General features: G+C 45.7%; 1 protein-coding gene across 12 annotated transcripts; it reads right to left on the reverse strand.

The window, feature by feature from the left end:
* Nucleotides 1-245: 245 nt before the first annotated feature.
* LOC127592563 (clathrin coat assembly protein AP180-like) lies at nt 246-19,644 on the reverse strand. Of its 12 annotated transcripts, XM_052053429.1 has the most exons (24): nt 19,212-19,644; nt 18,889-19,116; nt 14,823-14,965; nt 14,663-14,738; nt 14,435-14,537; nt 14,267-14,360; nt 13,993-14,104; nt 13,227-13,333; nt 12,976-13,017; nt 11,924-11,997; nt 10,343-10,355; nt 10,124-10,251; nt 9,869-9,942; nt 9,721-9,735; nt 8,679-8,852; nt 7,241-7,339; nt 4,868-4,960; nt 4,342-4,413; nt 3,350-3,436; nt 3,161-3,222; nt 2,286-2,318; nt 1,674-1,745; nt 1,476-1,586; nt 246-1,267 (listed from the first exon to the last, which is right to left on the reverse strand). In XM_052053429.1, exons 2-23 carry the CDS (start codon nt 19,016-19,018, stop codon nt 1,500-1,502), a joined length of 1,890 nt encoding a protein of 629 aa, XP_051909389.1. In that variant the 5' UTR covers nt 19,019-19,116; nt 19,212-19,644; the 3' UTR covers nt 246-1,267; nt 1,476-1,499. The 12 variants fall into 12 exon arrangements, with proteins under 12 accessions (XP_051909389.1, XP_051909378.1, XP_051909379.1 ...); XM_052053418.1 differs by lacking the exon at nt 4,868-4,960 and having other exon boundaries at nt 19,212-19,642; XM_052053419.1 differs by lacking the exon at nt 4,868-4,960 and having other exon boundaries at nt 3,350-3,421; nt 19,212-19,641.
* Nucleotides 19,645-19,807: the final 163 nt, after the last annotated feature.

Consider the following 19,807-nt stretch of genomic DNA (forward strand, 5'->3'; position numbering starts at 1 on the left):
TTGCATCTCAAAGGAGGACTCACATGCAGGTTAAGGAAAGGGAGGTGGGAGGAGAGGGGGCTGCCAGGGAGAATGGACGCCATCCATTTAAAATCATACTCCTTAACATCCCCTTCATTGGAACATTGAGCAAACATCTATCCGCATTGTCTGGTATGTAAATGTCATTGTTGCCTTTATTGTATTTTTCTTTCAACATGTAATTGCCACAATGGATTAAGATGCCGTCACTTTTTTTTTGGGGGGGGGGGGGGAGAAGAAACAACACACAGAACATCCAGCGTATACGTGAGTGCTTTACAGCGGGTCTTCCCAGTGAGCAAATGTACCGAAGGCAGTCAATCCAATCGCATGCACAAATGCTACCAACTTCTTATTTCATCCCTAGGCACTCCACACCAGCAGGGGGTGGCATATCAACCAGCCAGCAATGTTTTTGAAATCAATACTGCTTCTACAAAACACGACAGGTATGTTTTTCTGACAGGTATGCTTCCCCCAACATTTGTAACTAAAAATATATGATATTTTGTCCCCAAAATAAAGAAAATAAGTTGAATCTATCATGAAAGTAGTCCAAAATGCAGATGTCGATTTGACTGCAAATTGATGCATGTTTTCTATTGAATTCCAAAGATCACAAAAGTAAAAACAAAGCGTAGATAATGTCATATTTGCATTTTTTCGTGACCAAATGGGGAGTGTGGGTGGCGAAGCTTGACGTACTGAACCATCTCACACACACATACATACACACACACGCACACGCGTAGCTCAGTATTAGCTGGGATGACGAGGAGTGAGCTCAGTATTAGTTGGGATGATAAAGAAGTAGTAGGGGGTTTGGGGGGAGGGGCAGTGAAGTTACACACACCGAAACACAGTCCACAATGAAGAACACGGTCCTTGTTTGCGAGATGCATAAAGAAAACCACCTTACCATTCGAAATACGCATTCATTTTTTTTCCTTTGTCTCCGCCCCCATCCCCCCACCCGCCGTAATATATTAAGTAAAGTTTAACACTGATACACACACACACACACGCACACACTCACACACAAAACGGTGTTCTGTATCTAGGGTTCACATTCACAGTTGTGCTACAACAGTACAATATGGGGTAGGAGGTGGAGCGACGGGGTGTTTTCGAGGGGTTGCAGCCTCTGGTAAGGGGTAAGGGGGGGGGGGGGCGCTGATCGTCTGAGGGCGTGACTGAAGGGCGGCAGTGGGACAGTGCAGACATCCAGAGCGCCACACGATACCACCTGTAACGACACGTTAAAACACAGTTCGGTAATATTCAAGAGGTTTTTAAGATCGGGAATTAGTTTTGGGACCACGTCATGAAAAGCTTTGACACAACCACAAACAGCCACAGGGCCAGGAAAATGTTTCAAGAAGAAAATATGCGCTCGTTTTTATTTTATTTTTTTTACAGTCCCTCCAACAGCGAAACCGAATGCGACATCGTACCTTTTAGAAGGTCTGCGTGCCGGCCTACATGAAGTCCTTGATGTTAAGGTCATCCAGAGCGTTCCTCGGTGGGGGAGGCTTTCTGGGGCTCTGAGTCATTCCAGGGGACATCTGCGTACACACGCACACACGCCCCACTCGGAATCAACAATGCCGACAAAAGTTACTCTTTGTGGGCAAATCTTGGAGCTAGGTTACCGGGGCGCCGGTGGCAGGGAAGCCCGGCCTAACCAAAGGCATCATGGGAGCTCCAACACCCGGTGCCCCAGGCTTTTCAACGAGACACACAGAACAGGAGACGCTAAGACACGAGTGTGACATAGAAACGGAGGCTGTGCTCAGAATCCTTCACTCAGTCGTCATTTTTCTATCGTGGGCTCGGGTTGCGGGATTTCTCTCGGCTCTCTCCTATATTCCCGTGTGGCAGAACGCAAATAACTTGCAGTGACGTGAACGATACTAGCGTGACTGTATATCGTCGCTGTCTGGCGTAATATTCGTCACTATAACAAATGGCAAGGGGCCAGACTTTCAATCAACAAACAAACTAAATAACAGTGTGTTCATTGAGAGAGGAAAAACCATATTTGGGCAATTAAGGTTTTGAGCAACTTATTTTGAACAGCAATACAAAATGGCAAACGGCAAATATCGTCGCTCGTGAGTGATTCCGAACACAGCCTGATTACGTGTGACAACGAAAAGGGGGGGGTTGAGGGTAATCGGCGTCCGACACTTTCCAATAATGTCCGCCATTTATTTATTTGTTGATTTTTGCGGAGCATTGCTGGACCGGACTGGTGCTCTTACCATTCCGTAGCCTGGGTGAGTCCCCATAAATGGCTAAAGGTGTAAAGGGGGAGGGAGAGGAGGCGGAGTTGGGGTCACTTTCATGTAAGACAACAATGAGAGACGCACAGCAACGAAAAGCGACACACAACACAAACTATAACAGCAGTGCTTTACACATGTTCGCATTCAAGCGTTAACTTGCCAGCATGCGAGTGAAGTCGGGGGCTGTGTATGGGAAGCCGTTTCAGCATTTGTTCCACAGCCTTGATACCGGTTTTAAGGTCCAAGCACAAGTATACTCTTTGTCCTCATAAATAAGACAATTCAGTACACTTGAAGAACCTCTAAAGTGCCCCCCCTCCCCAACCTTCAATTACTGTTTTGACATTCTTGCATGTTCGTCAGGCAACTTTGGCATACTAATAGGGCAAGTACACGTAGTAGTCGTAGTGCTGCCAAACGATTAAATATTTAATCGCGCTTAAATGTATTAATGTCATAGATAATTCGCAATTAATCTATTTTAACTTTCCTTTGATTTATTTTTGTCCTGTTTTTCCCTCCATTTTAATGCTCTCATCAACGTGGACCCGTGGATTTGTTTTCTTTGTGCAAAATGCTAACATTTACTGAGACGACAATTTTGGTTTGCAATTTTCCGTTGGAGCGGTTATTCAAACTTGGAGAGCATTTTATTATTTTAGACTTTAAATGAATGTCGATAACGCGTTAAATGGACAGCACTAGTTACGAGTGAAGCCATTTTTTCCCCCCAACATGCCCCCCACCATCTTACACAAAGATGAAACGCAAATTCAGATGAAAGCAATGCGGCTCGGTCCTACCATGCGGCTCCGCTCCATGCTCACACGTAAGACACAGACAACATTTACCATGGGGGCACCCCAGCAGGGGGGAGCTACCTGAGGGGCCGCTGGGGATCCCATCGTCAGATCTGATTCGGCAGGAATAGAACGAGAGACACAACAAGGCAAAATAAATTACTGCAAAATGACTTTGCTTCTTGAACTCACCACAACCTTGATGTATACATTTGCCGTGACTCAAAAAGGACGACTTACTACTCGCCACGTTAGCCATGGAGGTGTCAACATCGCCCGCCTGGGGGGTCAGGGTGGGCTTCATTACATCCCCTAAGCCACCAAGTGCTATGAGGAGGGGGTTGGGGGGTCGAGGGAGGATTGAAGGGGGAAGTTTGTGGGAGGATGGGAGAGGGAGACATTAGGCGGTCTTGCAACACACAAGCAAGCTTACTACATACAGCACAGTACGGTTCTACTGTTGCCATGACAACAGAGGGAGGGGAGCTTTCAAGGCAAATTGAAGTGACACCTGTTTAAATAGGACATGTGGATGCTTCCAGCTAACCCCCCAAAAAAACTACATTTACCTTCTCAATAAATTAGATGATTGAAATATTTTCAGTGTGTCATATGCACATTTCAACATGTCATAGGGAAGGGGAGGCGCACTGCACTCATGGTCGGTGTAATTTCTGTGTAATCGTTTGAGTGGTCGTGTGTAAAATTGAGTCTGTTGCGTGGCTAATCGTGTATCTGGATGCATGCGTGTTCATGCAATATCATGTCTGTTTCATTTTGTGTCTGTCTGTTTGTGTACAGCGGAGAGCCCGGCGCAGCACTCACACACTGCAATGCAGCACTTGCACCGCTGCGCGTCAAAAGAAGCGAAGGGGGGGGGGGGGGGGGTTGGAACTCACCGAGTCAAATGGCAGGAAGCAAGCAATGAGCCAGCCCAAGAGCCACAAGCGGGAGAGACGACGCAGGGGGCAAGAGAACAAAAATGAGAGCCAGCAAAGGAGCGTCAAAAGTAAGAAAAACACAAAGATGCCAAAGTTCAGAACAGCAGAACTCTGGTGGTGATTAAAGAGGGAAGGGGGGTCGGGGGGGTGAACAAACTCAAAGCTGCACACTTTTAGTTGTCACGTTTTGCTGTTTGGTTCCCGTTGTATTTTTTTTTTTGTTTTTATTACCGATACCACTTTTGACCTCCTACTACCTTAAGATGAAGAACACAATTAGTCTACTTTTACCTGATATGAGTTCCGCTCCGGGGGTGGCGGCAGCGGCCGCCGCGGCATCGCCTCCTCCGCTACCAGTGGACTCTGTCGGGTCAACCCAACAGAGCCAAGCAAAACATCATATCCATTGCAGCGTGAAGGAATAAGAAGATACAGTCAGCCTGGGAGCCTCACGCTGCTAATGCCAAAACATGAGGAGAGTTAGACAGGGCAGATGGCGATATACATCCAAAATTATTCTTCAAAGGAGCAATAAACGCGATTCCTTGACATCCAACACACCAGACGGCTTCAAAATGTCTTCCCTCACACACATTTAAACACATTTGCGGTGTTCGCTTGTATATTTCTGCAGATTTTGCATTTGAAACTTATAGCCCATTATTTGCTGGAGAAAAAAAAAAGTTGTTTTTGTGCACACTCCAAAGCGGTGGTTCCACCAAAAATTCTGCGATAGTCAGGAAAAGATGTATAGGGGAAGGGGAAAAAAAAAAACATTTTAACACGTTTGTTACGTTCATTATGTGAGGCTACCCACCACAAAATAGGCTCATGATGTCTTTGCTGTCAGTTTTGGGTGGGGGTGCGGAAGAATGGATGGGTGGGATGGCTGAGGAGTCGAATAAATCCGCTGGGGGGGAGGGAGGGAGGGATGGAATGACATTTCACATGATACAATAAACCTTGATGCACACAAGTTGCGCGTTTCCTCAAATAGCGGGCCACTCGAACTGCCCCTACCCACTTGAGGAAACGCTATTTATGTAGCATGCAGAACATGCTAAAGAAAGCGGAATCCCCCCCCCCTCCCCGCCCTAAAAATGTCATTTTATCTTTTCAAGGCCGCCGCGTGACACGTTGAAGCAGTAAGTGAGAACACACCAAAGGAAGGGGGGGTACCTGCTGTGAACAAGTCAACTGTGAGCGTGGCCTCTGCCTCTGACGTCGGGGCAAAGAAGGCTACAAACACGGCCCAGATGCTCAATCGTGACGGCAGGCAAGTACAGTACGAGAGTCCTTGCATGATTCAGGCAGTGGCGGGCGGTACATTTGGCAACCTGACCTTCTAACTTGACCTACAGTAGAAACTATCGATAATTGACCGTAAGCAACCAATCAGAAGACAGAAGAATGCTGATATTCTTGAGCGTTCTGGCGCTGCGAGGAAATCTCAACTCCGATTGGTTCGTAAGACGTTTCAGTTACATCAGCCAGCATGTGGCGCACTTCCATTTTCAGGTTTGCTCAGACCGCCCGGCACTGGATTCAGGCAACGAAATGCATTTGAAGAGCAGAGTAGCGCGGGCACGCATCCGACATTTTACCACTGAAAAGGTCGGTCGTATGGTGGGCGTCGGGAGCTACGGTCGCCGCGGCGACGGCGGTGCTGGATGCAGACGTGAAGACAGATGACGGGGAGGCGGGGGGCACCACGGAGCTAAAACATGACTTTTCCACATCAAAAAGGTCTAGACCCGAAGACGCTGTGGCAGCAGTGCTCCCGTCCGAAAGAGCGAAGGGGTCTTGTAAGAAGTGATGGGGGGGGGGGGGGGGGTGACATGTGGAGGAAGTGATGTTAGAAGTTAAAAACAAAACTGAAAATGGAATTTTGCTGTGGTCATGAAAGCTGAGATGGAGGATCGAGGAATGCTGCATTCAAGAAAACTTGGATAGTTGAACATGTAATCAATGACGATGACACCCTGACCTTCTTAAATTATTTGCTCATTATTTGATCATACGGAAGAAAAAAAAGCATTTTCATTTACCGCTATACTGTGTTTCATCTGATGGCCTTATATTCATTGCCTATTTATTTTACTGTATTTATGACTTAATCCCGATGTTAGCGTTGGTTAGCGATCGATTACTCCGCCTTCCAATTTGTGGACACAAATGTAATTAGGAATGTCGTTGTAACCCAAGAATCCACGAGAGATGGATACTGTTGGTGTTCCGCAAAGCCCTATCTTAGGTCCACAGGTTTTTACTTTATACTCTGTGGAGCTCTTCATTACCTGATACCAGTCAATTACTTGGCATTCTACTACAAGAGCTCTGGTTGTCTGTTAGAACCAGCTCCCAATAATTGGATTCCTAGGAATCATTTGTTTGGTTGCCTGACGATTTCTCATCGAGAAAACAAACGAGTACCACTACTGGTAAGGCTGCTCGTGTTATGACGAATACAAAAGCAGTCGCCATCTTGTCGCAATTCTAATCAGATGTTCACTATTTGCAGTCGGGCTCGGCCCTTATCGTCCACAAATAGTAGTTGAACGCTTAAAATTAAAATGAATCTGTAAACGGAGTCATGGTAAATGACGTTCGACTTTCCCACTTTCCTTGAATGCAGCTGAGCAGCCCCCACACGCCCCATGTTGTCACTTGTGGGCTAACAGTCAAAGGTAGCGTCTGTTTCACTTGACGGTGCGCCATTCCCTTCACACCTGAAAAAGTATCTCTTAACGCGTCGACGGAGCGGCCACCTGCCCGCATCCTTTTGTTCCAAAGAAACGTGAAGACGATTGCTTAAACGAGAGCAGGAAGTCCTTTTGTCTTCTGTCTCCGTGGCAACAAGCAGCACAGATGGCAGCGTTGTTGACTTGAGCTGGCTTTTCTTTCTCCATCTTACCAACCAGCTTGGAAACAGTTGGGGGGGGGGGGGGGGCTTTCATCTTCCGCAGAGCAAGGTCATAATCATGATTCAAACCCAGACCATCGCATATGTGAGGCAGATGTGCGAGCCACTTATCCACAGACGCACTTTAGAACATAACTAAGGCCTGACTGGTTCATTTTTTTTAACGAATGGGTTCGTGGAATTTTATTCTGCCAAATATCCGAATCGGCATCGACCTCCAAAAATCCATATCGATCGGGCCCCAAACATTAACAATAAGTCACCCACCAGCTCCGGCTGCAGCTCCTGCGGCGGGCGTTGCGGCGGCTCCGCCCTCGGCTACCGCGGCAGAGGCCTCGGCGGCGGTGGCAGGTGTGGCGAAGGCATCTGAGGTTTTACCGCACAAAAACCCCGGCGGACGGGGAAGAAGAGGGAAAAGAAAATGAGATGCCGAAGAAAGGAAAGACACCGCAGCTTCTGGCGTGGGACACAAAGGTGGACGGACGAATGGGAGCACAGACGAGGAGGCATTCTAACGTGACGGCACGGAGCCTAGTCGCTCCGTACGCGGTGATGCCACGGGGCAAGCGTTTGATAGACTAGACGGGCTTTTCTCAAACGCGGCGAAAAGCAAGTCGATCAAACTGAAGTGTCGATGAAAAAGTCGTTTGAACGTTTGTTCCATATCCTTGGATATCTGCGTTTCAGATCGAAGGATGAGTATGCTCTTTGTGATTCACTCGTCCCGATGACGGCATCAAGTAGTGGAAGGCGGATGTGGAAAATAAAAAAAATCGACTAGTGCGCTGAAATATCTTCAGAGTGAGGACAAAGAGCACAATAGTACCTGGACCTTAAACTGTAGACAGGAAGCATGATGGAATAAACGCTCAAACGGCTTTTTCCAGCAGTGTCGAGAAGCCGATTGCGTCGGGCGGTTTGAACACATCAATGCGTTGCCACGGATCGATTGCTCGGCTTGTTGCATTTGGAAACAAAGTGGAACTGCTCCAAGTTGAAACAACACCCCCCCCCCCCCCCTCCCCGGAAGTCATCCAGCCACCATCTAACTGGCGTCACTTCAGCGTAACTTCACGTGATCGCTTGTTGTGCGCCAACTGTCAAAATCGGTATCATTTTTTTTTAAGTCCACGTGCATGTATCATCGCTTTCGAGACTAAACCTCCAAAGGTCCAAATATAGACAATTTCATATTTTTCCGAAAAATCGATATTACTGGTCTATCCTCACGTCGTCTTTTAAGATTGCCTCAAGATTGTATATCTGGAATTTTTTGTTTCGTTTTTTTTTTTCGTTGGTAAACATTCGAGTCGACTTGTTTAGTTGAAAATAGATTGTCGTAACACGTTGCTGCCGAAGAACATCTCCTGTTCTTTTCCTGCTCTTTGGTGCATCTTGAGGCAATTGTTGAGTTGTTTCACTTTGGAATTTTTTAGGATGAACGAACTAGCATCCGGGGACAGATCATCTCCAACCTGAGTGGTTCCACTGTGGTAGCAAAGCACATGTAGCTCCAATTTTTTTTAATTTTTTTTTTTTAAGATTACAGCCTGTTTTGCCACTCGAAACAGGAGCTGTAATTGAAATGTATCCGCGCATGCAGCTTAGTGTGGCATCACATCATCAGGCGGGTTCTGGGTGGGGTTTGAGCTTCCCAGAGAAGGATGCGAGGTAGACAACCCCCGCTCCCTGGGAGCCCACTAACCTCCTAACAGATCCATATTGGTGGCGCCAGGGGAGGTGGCGGCCGCTGTGCTAGTGGGAGGAGCTAGAGGGACTCCAGCTTCTGGTGCCGCGGGGGCGGGCGCAGAGGCGGCAGGGGAGGAGGCGGCGGCCTCCGCTGCCAGGGTGGGCTCGGCTAGCAAGGAATCGCCCATTTCTGAGGAAAGGGGTGTGAGGGGGGTTGTGCGCGGGGTTAAGGGTGCAGGGGTTTGCAGACCCCGCCCCCCCGCCCCAAATAAAGTAAGCCCAACCCAGGGGTAAAAAAATGGAAAATGAAGCCCAATTAAAGTAAAATTCCAGTCAACAAATTTCCAACGAAAAACAAATTGCCCCCCAAATTCAGACAATGGAGGATGTGGAGGGAGGGGGAAGAGAGAGAGAGAGAGAGAAGGAGACCACTGAGACTAAGAGAGATCTTAGGGGAGATAAACAAGGAGGTCAGCAAGACACATCGAGAGTCGAACAGGATCCAGAACACACCCAAACACTGTCTAAACATTTAAACTCAACATATAGACAAAAAAATGCAGGATTCACGGGCACAACTGCGCCCACGTACTTCATCTGGAGAGTTTCAGAGTTTCAAAAAAAATCTATCTCGAGAAATTAGTAAAATGTGTGCGGTTTGCTACAGACATCTGCTCGTCAGCGGAAGTCGGCTAGAAAAAGTGGATGGAAAAAATGCTGATCCTCATCGAAGGCCAAAACTCTGGCCCTGGGAGGACAAATTTGAAATGTGAGTGGTTGAAAAAAAAATAAAATAAAAAAATAGCCCTGTCGGGAATATCTCTAGGCAGATGAGATTGGCATGGCAACACAGAGAGGCTGCAACCCGACTGGACAAAAAAAACAATCCAACGTGTACTAGAAGCATTGCAGCCAAGAGAAAAATATGAAATTTATAGAATAGACTACTGGGAATAAATCGCGTTGCTTCCAATTTGTGTTTGGGCCAGCGGGGGGAAGGCCTTGGCGTCTCACCGCCGGACTTTGGAAAAACACGGAGGCACCAGAAAAGCACTCACCTGATCCGAGAAGGTCTGTGAAAAGAGCGACACAAGATGTCGTTCGTTAGCCATTTGATGATCTGCCATCCTTTCAATTCAATTTCATATTTCTTTTTTTTTTTTTTGCAGTGGTTTGGAGAATAGCGGACGTGTGGGGGGGTCTTACCTCCCCAGGACGTGGGACCGGCAGAGGCTGCTGGGGGCCCAGAGGAGGACAGAGGATCCAGGTCCAACAAGGAACTGAATAAAAGGTAGAATCCGTGAGCGGACGGTTCACTATTTTTTTTGTGTGTGTGTATGCAAACTCGAAGCATCTGAAATGATGCTTCGAGTTTCAAAAAAAAAATTGGTTAAAAAAAAAAATCCAAATAATTTGAGGGAAAGGACGCAGATTATGAATTGCAATGAAGCCGGTACGTACTCTTCCGCTGGCTCGGGTGCAGCCGGAGCGGCGGCTGCGCTCTCCCCGGGCGGGGGCTGCAGCGCGGGGACCGCGTTTGAGGATTTGGCCGGAGTGGAAGTTGGCGACACGTTGTTTGTGGGAGAACCCTGCAAGGAGCGCACGCGCGCACAAATCACGCTTTGCGGTCGGACACGAGACGGAAGCAAAAGGAGAAACCAGTCGAAATGTGACGCTTACCTTAGTCGGAGACCTGAAAGAATTGAATGAAAAAGGGAAAATCGTCATTGAACGCCGTGTGAAGGTGGAAAAAAAAACACTTGAAGAAGATATGGAATAAGTGCTTGAATTAAAAACCAAATTTTAACAAAAAATGACGGCATAATGTCATCATATGAAGGATTCATCCCAAATGCAACACATAACATCGTACAGATTTTCTGTGACGATGTCACTTATTCCGTTTTGTGCGAAAATAGCAAATGATTCATCCCGGGAAGAAACCTCTTCATAGGATGCGGTCTGGTCTCATGAGAATTTAGAAGGATGGTGTCATTTTATACATCATACAAACAAAATCTCCAATAATTCACACGGAATGCTAATTGTAACTACATTTTGAATTTTTCAACCCATCTTAATATTCACCTCACCACAAATTGACATACCCGCCCCCCCTCATATTTGTGTCATTGAAAAGAAAATCTTTGTATGGTTTTCAACTAAATTCTTGCCAGACCGCATTGCATTATGATTCATATTGCAGGTCCGTATGAGTCGACGCACTCTCGGTTAGCGTATGCATTGCGTGTATTCAAACCAACACACACACACACACACACACACACACACACACACACACACACACACTTGCTAGATGAACTAAAAGGGAACTAAACTCGCTATCTATTCCCAGAGGATTGGTTCCCATGTGAATAGCGTGCCAGACTAGCTGGCCGGGATGTTATTCGTTAAAAAAAAAAAAGAACAGGAAAAACACAAAACAGTGTAACATTCAAAGAGCTTGGTGGCTGCAAAAGCCAACACACAGTTTATGCTCACCCTTCACTGGTGATCCCAAATGAATGGAAAAAAAGGGGATAAAAGACAGGAAGGGTTAAAGGAAATGATTAAAATACATCACTGGGCTAAGAGTTACCATTCAAGATCAACCCTCATTGGTTCATTCATAGGTGGCCATTTTTTTTTGGTTGGGGGGGGTTCAAAACATAGCCTGAAGTATGATTAAATAAGAGACTGTTTAAAAAAAATGTAAACCGACTTTTATCCCTATTTATGTAATCACTGTGTTTTATCGTAGTCACCAATTTTAAATGCAATGTTTTTTGAGTCTCTGAATTTGACATTTTAATGATAAAACAATTCAATCACTAAAAGTTCATTCATTCATTCATTCATCTTCCGAGCCGCTTGATCCTCACTAGGGTCGCGGGGGGTGCTGGAGCCTATCCCAGCCGTCTGCGGGCAGTAGGCGGGGGACAGCCAATCGCCAGCCAATCGCAGGGCACACAGAGACGAACAACCATTCGCACTCACACTCACACCTTGGGACAATTTAGAGTGTTCAATCAGCCTGCCATGCATGTTTTTGGAATGTGGGAGGAAACCGGAGCACCCGGAGAAAACCCACGCAGGCCCGGGGAGAACATGCAAACTCCACACAGGGAGGCCGGAGCTGGAATCGAACCCGGTACCTCTGCACTGTGAAGCCGACGTGCTAACCACTTGGCTACCGGGCCGCCCTCACTAAAAGTGGAATTTAAATAAATAAATAAAGAAGATATGAATGACTTTATTTACCCCTTCTTGCCACCCTTTATGTCCTCCAGGCCATTCATGTGCGTTTCCAGAGACTCCAGGATGCTGCTGGGAGCCTAACACACAATAACAGCAATCACCAATGCGTAAAAAATACAAATACAAATACAAATACTCATAATTAAATCAATAAACTTTTCATGCATTTGATACCTGGGCCTTTAGATGGGACTTAAGCAAATTAATCCAACTGTTTATTACCAGCACTGTCAACATCACAAGTTTAAGAACCATAAATAATGTCGAGTAAAATGCCAAAGAGGAGAAGAGCATGTAACGGTGCCAGACGCCTGATCCAGATGGAGCGGTTCCGAATCAATATTTACCAAGAGAAAGTCATATTTGTTTTAAATAAAAAGCTCATTTTCACCTCATCATCTTCCAAATCTGCTGAGATATGGATTTCTTAATGCATCAATGCGTGCAGATCGCTACAGGCGGTTTTTGCTGATCAAAGTTCCTTCCAACAAACGTCGCTCTGACTAACCAGAGGATGGAAAAATGCGGACATCAAAAAGTGCGCTGGACCTGTGAGGGCAAATTTGCAATCGGACTGGTGAAACAAAATGGCCCCATCGCTGTTATTGTTTCAGTTGCATGGCCCAGCACGACTGATTCTAAAGGCCCTGGGAAGATTAGGTTGACATAGCAACACAGAAGGCTGAATCTGATTGGACCAAAAAAAAAAATCCTACATTGAAACACACTATTGAAAACAGTGCAGTGAAAAGAAACACCACGAAAACTAGAAATATGACGAGTACAAATCAAAAGCGCATGTCGAGCGCGCGTGTCAAATGGGATTAGGCTCAGCATGCCGACACTCCATCCTGCAAGCAGGCACTCGGCTGTTGCTACGGTTACCGGCTCCTCCTCCGGAGGTTTAAACGGACAGTCGTCATCCGAGTCTGCCAGGTCCACCACCACGCTGGGGTGGAGACACTGGGAAGTTGTGTGGGAAGGGGGGGGGGGGGCACGGTGGTGGGTCAGATGGGGCGTGCGTGCGTGCGCGGGTGCAGTTTGCAATGACTTACGTAGTTGATGTCGGGGATGTCGTTTTTGTCAACTCCGACGGTCTGAAGAGAGAAAAAGTTGTATTGGGAAACATCTGACGTATTCCCAAGACAATCATCACAAACTAGTGAACCACACAACTACTGTAGGTGACCTAGTAAGCTACTGTAATACGAGTCATTTGTCGCAGAGGATAAAGAATATATTCCGGTGAGTATCTTCAGGGTCGATGCGTCGCAAATCAGCAAGTCCATGGCGTGTTGGCAAATACCTCTGCTAACTTCATGAACTCCCCGATCTTTGTCACCCGGGTCAGGAACCTCTTGTAGATCTCCAACGCTTCCTTACAGTCACTCTTTTTCATCTTGAAATATTTCTCTGCATTCAAAAAAAAGAATAGGTAATGCACAATCGGCACATAATATATTTGAAGGAGATTCTTTAAGGATTTAGCGGATGTATAAAAAAATAAAAATTAAAAAAACAAACTTAGAGATGTAAAAATAAAGTTGTGACAGGAAACGCTGTTTTTAACGTGTATGACGCCTGAGGTTGTATGTAGTATACTTCATTCATTTAGTTATTGTTTTAAAAAAATCATTAATATATATTTTTTAAATAATTTAGCTCATTAAATATTTTTGTAAATAATCACATTTAAAAAAATTCTACATATTTAACTTTTTATTCAATGCAAAATTAAATATAGATAAAATAATAATAACAGTAAAGAATCCTTTTACAACGCTGATTATTGTTTCATTTGAATAAATATTTACAACTGATTTATTGCATATAATAAAATATTTTAAATTTTTTTAAACAATTTTTATACACACGATTGTTATGAATGAATGTTTTGAATTAGAAAACAAAACAATTTAAATTGATTATTGACTTGTTTTCAAACATTTATTTTAAAGAAAAATGATTTATATAAAATGGATACATTTACATTGAGTTATTTTATTCAGGTACTTCTCGCAAATTTAAAATGTGTTGCCCGTGCCTGCTTTGGAGGCGCCACGCCAACTGACCTAACATGTTGATGATGCCGTCATTGTAGGATGCGAAGAGCTTGACCAAATCCTTGAAGAGCAGCAAGAATGCCGCGTTGATGATGCCGTTGTTCAGCTCCTTGGGATGAACCTGCAAAGCAACCAAGTAAGACATTTTATCCATCCTTCTGTTTCCAACATGCTGAAGAGGGTCGCGGGTAGTAAGGAGAAACGAACATTCACACCCGCACCGTCATTAACATTTATGAGGTAATTATTAACCGTGAGAGGATGGGAAGGGGTGCCGACTCACGTCAAACTCCAGAAGCGTGTCGATCTGAGTCTGCAGGACGGGCATGCCCTTCAAGAGCTTCTCTGTGGTCATGGTCCTCATCACGCCCTCGGCACTGGTTGTCAAAGCAAACATCAAATCAAGTGACGTTGCGACGATCGCGACCGCCGGACGGCGCCGTTGGCGTACCCCTTCTTGACCCGAGTGAAGTCGAAAGCCATCTGGCGGTAGGCGAAGGCTTTCTCGTTCAGGTAGCGGCCGTACCGTCTGATGAATGTCGACATGTCGTAGCCTTCAAAAGAGAAGCGACTTTAGCGCAACACGGGGAGAGAGAGCATTTTATTTTTGACCGTGGCTACTTTAGAGCGCCTTGTTGTTGGCCGTGAGTGCTTTTCATTGTAGTTCCAACAATTTTACCGTGAGAGCCAGTTTTGTCGATGAAGTTGCTGAGGTTGAACAGCGAAGTCCTGGAGGCCAAGTACTGGATAAATCTCTGCAAGGGAAAAAAAAATCATGTTTTGTTGTTGTTTTAAACAAAGTGGAAGAAGCACAGGGACGCAAAGGGCTCTGCACATACTTCATTGCCATGCACGCACATGTGGTGGGTGGTGACGAGGGCCTTGAAGACCACCACCCAGCTGGCATTGGTGGCCCTCTCGAAAAGCGTGTCGGCCATCTGGGGGATGTTCACGTTGGTGGTGTTGGTGGCCGACACCAGGTCTGCAAAGGCAAAGGGATTGACCAACACGATTACACCCAAAACTCAAACTCACAACTGACTTTTGACAGTGTCGTTAAAGCCAGACCTTAACGTCATCTCATTATCGGTAAATTGTGCAAAAGTACCGTGTCTGGTGAGTGTTGTCATAAGAGCGTCCCGAAGGCTGTGACATTGACGTCAGCGAAAAGGCGAGCGTCAAATACTGGCAGGCTGCTTCATTAATGGAAGCGGACGAAGGCTGTTAACACTGAGCAGGCCTTGGCCTTGCCGAAAATAGACTCGCCCACTCTGTTGCAGACAAGCGGCACGGTCGAGAACCTGGACGAGCCCCACGTGGCTTTGCTCCATGACCGTACGTGCAACATGGCTGACAGTTGCCGCCCGGCGGTCTGTTCAAGCGCAACCAACGGCTCCTTATGTAATATCACACGAGGGTTTATTCGAAACCCTGCGCTTGCAGCGAGCACCGCTTCATCGCTCATACGCCGCCGGTCACCTCATATGATCGTTATTTGAATGAAGATAGCCACACCTGTAGTAAACAAAACCGGATAATAATCATCTTAATGAGGATTGACTGAGCTAAATAAAGACTCTTACGGTAATCCACTCGTTCTAAGAATGACCTGTGAGCTCTCCTGTTGGCTACTTTAATGGGTTATGCCAACACGCTCCATTGAGAAATCAATACAAGAGATGGAGAACCGAAAAAAGATCACGACTAGTCCTGGGAAATGGATACGACTTGATCTAGCGCGTGTTTTTAGAGCATACACGTAACTAAATGTTTGCGCCGAAAGAATATGTCAACTCAAAGCCTCCAGTGGCTTAAATATATCCCACCGGGTCGTCACAGGGCTTTTCAATGCCACTACAATGAGGCGTTCTAAAGCCGTCACGCAAAGTATCCGTACACATTCTTTCTTTTAAGTCAGGCTTTTGGGGGAGGGGGCTGGGGAGGAGACATTTTCCCCACCTCGCTCGCCGTTGTTTTTCTGCGTGCACACTCGCAGCTTACAACGAGGCGCTCTAAAGTGCTCATGCCAGCTGACTGTCTGAGGGGACGATGATTTTTTTTTTGGGGTGTCGTCACTGGCTAATTGCGCGTTGCAATTGCGTCACATGAATGCCGATGTATACAAAGGCACTCAAGGTTTTATATAACCCCGCCTTCTCCAAAGAAAAAAAAAATTACCAAATGGTATATTAAGATATTTTGTGATGTTTTATTTAATCAATGTATATCTTCTCAGTGAAAAACTGCTTTGAGATGATTGCATGACTTGGTGACTTGCTTGCCTAAGCAATTTCAGAGATGGACTCTGGAGCCTGCTTTGACGACTTCAGAGATAAACTATTTAGCCTGCTTTGACGACTTCATAGTCTGCTTTGCTTGAATTGTCAAAACTTGATTGTGATCAATGCCACTTGATTACACAACAAACAGTGTGGCGTAGGGAGGGATGAGAATGGCCACTCACCCCTCCCGATGCACACACTTTAGAGGATAAAAGGAGGGGAGCGATGCTCCTCAGCAGAGTCCGCTGTGGGTTAGCGTACGAACGCCCAGCTCGTATTGAAGCTCACTCTGCTGAGGGTGTTGGCTCTCCACCCAAATGGCATACGGTAAGAGTTCTTTAGCTTCATACAACTTGTTTGAACTGTGTTATCATTTCTGTGTGGGACCAATAAAGTGCCTATTGTTGGTAGCCAGAAGTGTCTTGTCGTTATTTCTGAGTGCCTATCTCCGACGATCCTTTATAAAACTTGATATTCATTCAAATTGAGTATCAGAAGTGTTTCAAAACACCAAACCTGAAATAGTGAAAATTGGTTCAACGATACGTCCCCACAATTCAGTTTCCGTTTTCCGAGTCTTTGCACGTTTTCGGCAATTATCTTTAAATGTGTAGACTGTATTTCGAAACAAGTCTCCGAATCTGCTTTACGTCTCTAAAACTGATATTAGAATCACCGTGTGGGTGTCGCCATGGCAACAAGTGATCCTGCAGAATTTTTATTAGCAAGATAGCATCATCAAGTCAGCGCAAAGAGGCAGGCTATGACATTAAAGGTACCATACGGAAATTGTGTCCTCAACGTAGTACAAGTACAGTCGTTCCCAAGAGGCCAAGGCACCTATTCAGCATTAGAGAAATGTCACGGGCACCCCATCAAGTAAAAAAATGTCACCAAAAATATGACTACTGAAATAATGATGTCTCACTTTATTCACAAATGTACATAGTGCGCCATCTAGACCTTTTTTAATTAAGTTAGTATACTCTGCAGTGTTTCTTTTAACACAATATATTTATTTTATTTTATTTTTATAAGGCATGCTTTATTTTTAACATGGCCACGGGTTTGTTTATAGCCTCGGCCGTTGAGTCGGCTGACCTTGCGCAGCCTCGTGTTCTCGACGAATGCCTCCCGGTGCCTCATTTGAACCACAGCCGTAGCGCCTAATTCGGTGTCCCGTAGGACAATTTAGAGCAAGGTTGATGTTAAATATTGATTCCGAATTGCTCAAGATGAAGTCTGTGGCCCCGTTGCATACTGTTATATATTGTATTTTTGTATTGTCATGCTGATTTCTGTAATTACGACGTGGTAGAATTCCGGAATGAATTTCGTCCAGCAGGTCCCTTCTTGAAGGGGCTCAGTTACCCAAATCGTTTTTATCAGTGGCGGTCGCATGTATTTCTAGTGACACGGGTGAGCGTTTCGGCAATATCTGGGTTACAAACATCCTCCTGCCGGCATGCCAAAGAAGCACGCTGGCCTACATAGCGCAGCAGTCTCGCCTACAAATACACCACAGCACAGTCTTAAACCAGACTTTGTGTTGAGCCACATCTAATTGATCCCACAAGAGTCATCCAGTGTGCAAATGAGGTTTTGAGGCGAATACGAGCAGAAACCACCAATCGCGTTATGTGATGATGATAACGATTGAGTCCTGAGCCTGCCAATTCTGAGGGTCAGTTTGAAGATGTGGCAAGAAACGCAATCTAACATTGTCGCCTTTTTGCAGTGTAAATAATGCAGGACAGTCATTGGCTGATGAGTGAATTATTCACAAGGGGAGCGGATCACAATGTAAGATGCGAGAGCACCAGTGGCGGTAAAGATCAGAGAGAAATTTTTTTAAAAAACTAATGTCTGGCTGGCTGACTCTCTCCATGTGTTGCAAAAGGGAATTTTCCACATTGCCCAAATTCCCACTTTCCCCCCAACTTTTCAGTTATCCCACAAAAAAAACTCACATTGAAATGTATAGAAACATTTTTTTTATATTTCATAACGTATTCAACCGATTCCAACTATTTCAAGTAAAAAAAAAAAGGGCTGAGATAATGTACTTGCACAAGTGTCCATTATAACTAGAAATTCGGCTGTGTTCAGAATTAACCAATCACATTCAAACTCGTATTAAAAATGCCCCACATGAACTTCAACTACTCGAGTAAGCCTTCCCTGACGAACCACTTGGCTGTGAAAACTACGATAGAAAGACACTTATTCCATCATTTAAAACGTTTAATAGTAAAAATATGTTGGGGGCTGGAACAGAATAATGGCAGTTCAATTAATTGCAATGTCGGGCGGGGTGGGGGCAAAATGTAAACAGAGTTACGATCTAGGCCTCGCGGCAATTTTTACTGTCGACGATTCTGGATACTGTGCAGACGACGCTACATGCTAACTGCTAACCCACCTGCATGCATGCAGCACTGAAGCCTTTTTTTTCTTTCATGACTACAATGATATGGCATGCGTGCGTTATAGTGTTACTCTATGCCCTTGGCCATTATGCTTGCCAAATCATTTTGCACGAGACCACTAACAGCAGCTCTGCATGCAGCTAAAAAAAAAGGGCCTGCCTGCCTAAACGGGGGATGGCAATACTTGTACTCACACTCCAGGTGCTTCTTCTTGGGCGCCATCACTTCGTGCGTGGTGGCCTTGCACACGGCCCTGGCCATGTCCGAACCAGTCAACTGATATTGGGCCGCAGCGATGCGGTCCGTGAGTGTCTGACCCGACATTTGGACCCTCTTCTCAAGAATACTTAAGGGGGTAAAAAAAAAATCGATCAATCTGTATCACCACCAGCAGCACGACAAACGGGCCTGTGACCTTCTCCCTGTATAATTAGAAGAGAATGTATCGGTGATTTACGTCATAGCAAACGGAGCTTTTTGTGGGGATGAAATGAGCTATTGCGGGGGTTGCACTCACGCGGATGGGCGCTTTTCAGCACTGTGGACAGCTCGGGAGCCACTCGGTTACGTAACGAGACGCTCTTTTGCTCGCTCTTCAATCGAATCGTTCCAATCAACACGTACAATATTTCCTTTTGCGGGTTAAAAAAATCAACGGTCCATGAACCCGGTTCGGATTATTCCTTCCAGTCGTCCAAAATGTGCGGCGCTTTTCTGCGGCATCCGATGCGCAAAACGTGTGCGCAAAAAAAAGAAAAATGGAGGAGGAGGAGGAGCAAAGAAGCCGCGACGGAAATCCCTATTCTCTTTTCCTCTTTATTTATTCCCCTCAATCAGTTTGGCCCATCTAACTCTCCTCCCCACGCCAGAGGGAACTCGGACACGGGTGGGTGACACACCGACCAGCCCACGTCTCTTAAAGGGGGAGTAGGCACGAGTGTGGCCAGAAGCCAGCAAGCGTCGACACAACCGACCGTGACATGGATTATGCTTGACTGAATCGAAACTGAGCATCGGATAGTGACGCTATTACCAATCAATATAAATCCCGAAATTAAATAGGATTTAGGTTTCTGCATACATTGCTTTGGTGCAGTGCACCAGAATACACAA

This window comes from Hippocampus zosterae, chromosome 19 (genome assembly GCF_025434085.1).
Source record: "Hippocampus zosterae strain Florida chromosome 19, ASM2543408v3, whole genome shotgun sequence".
Lineage (NCBI taxonomy): Eukaryota > Metazoa > Chordata > Actinopteri > Syngnathiformes > Syngnathidae > Hippocampus > Hippocampus zosterae.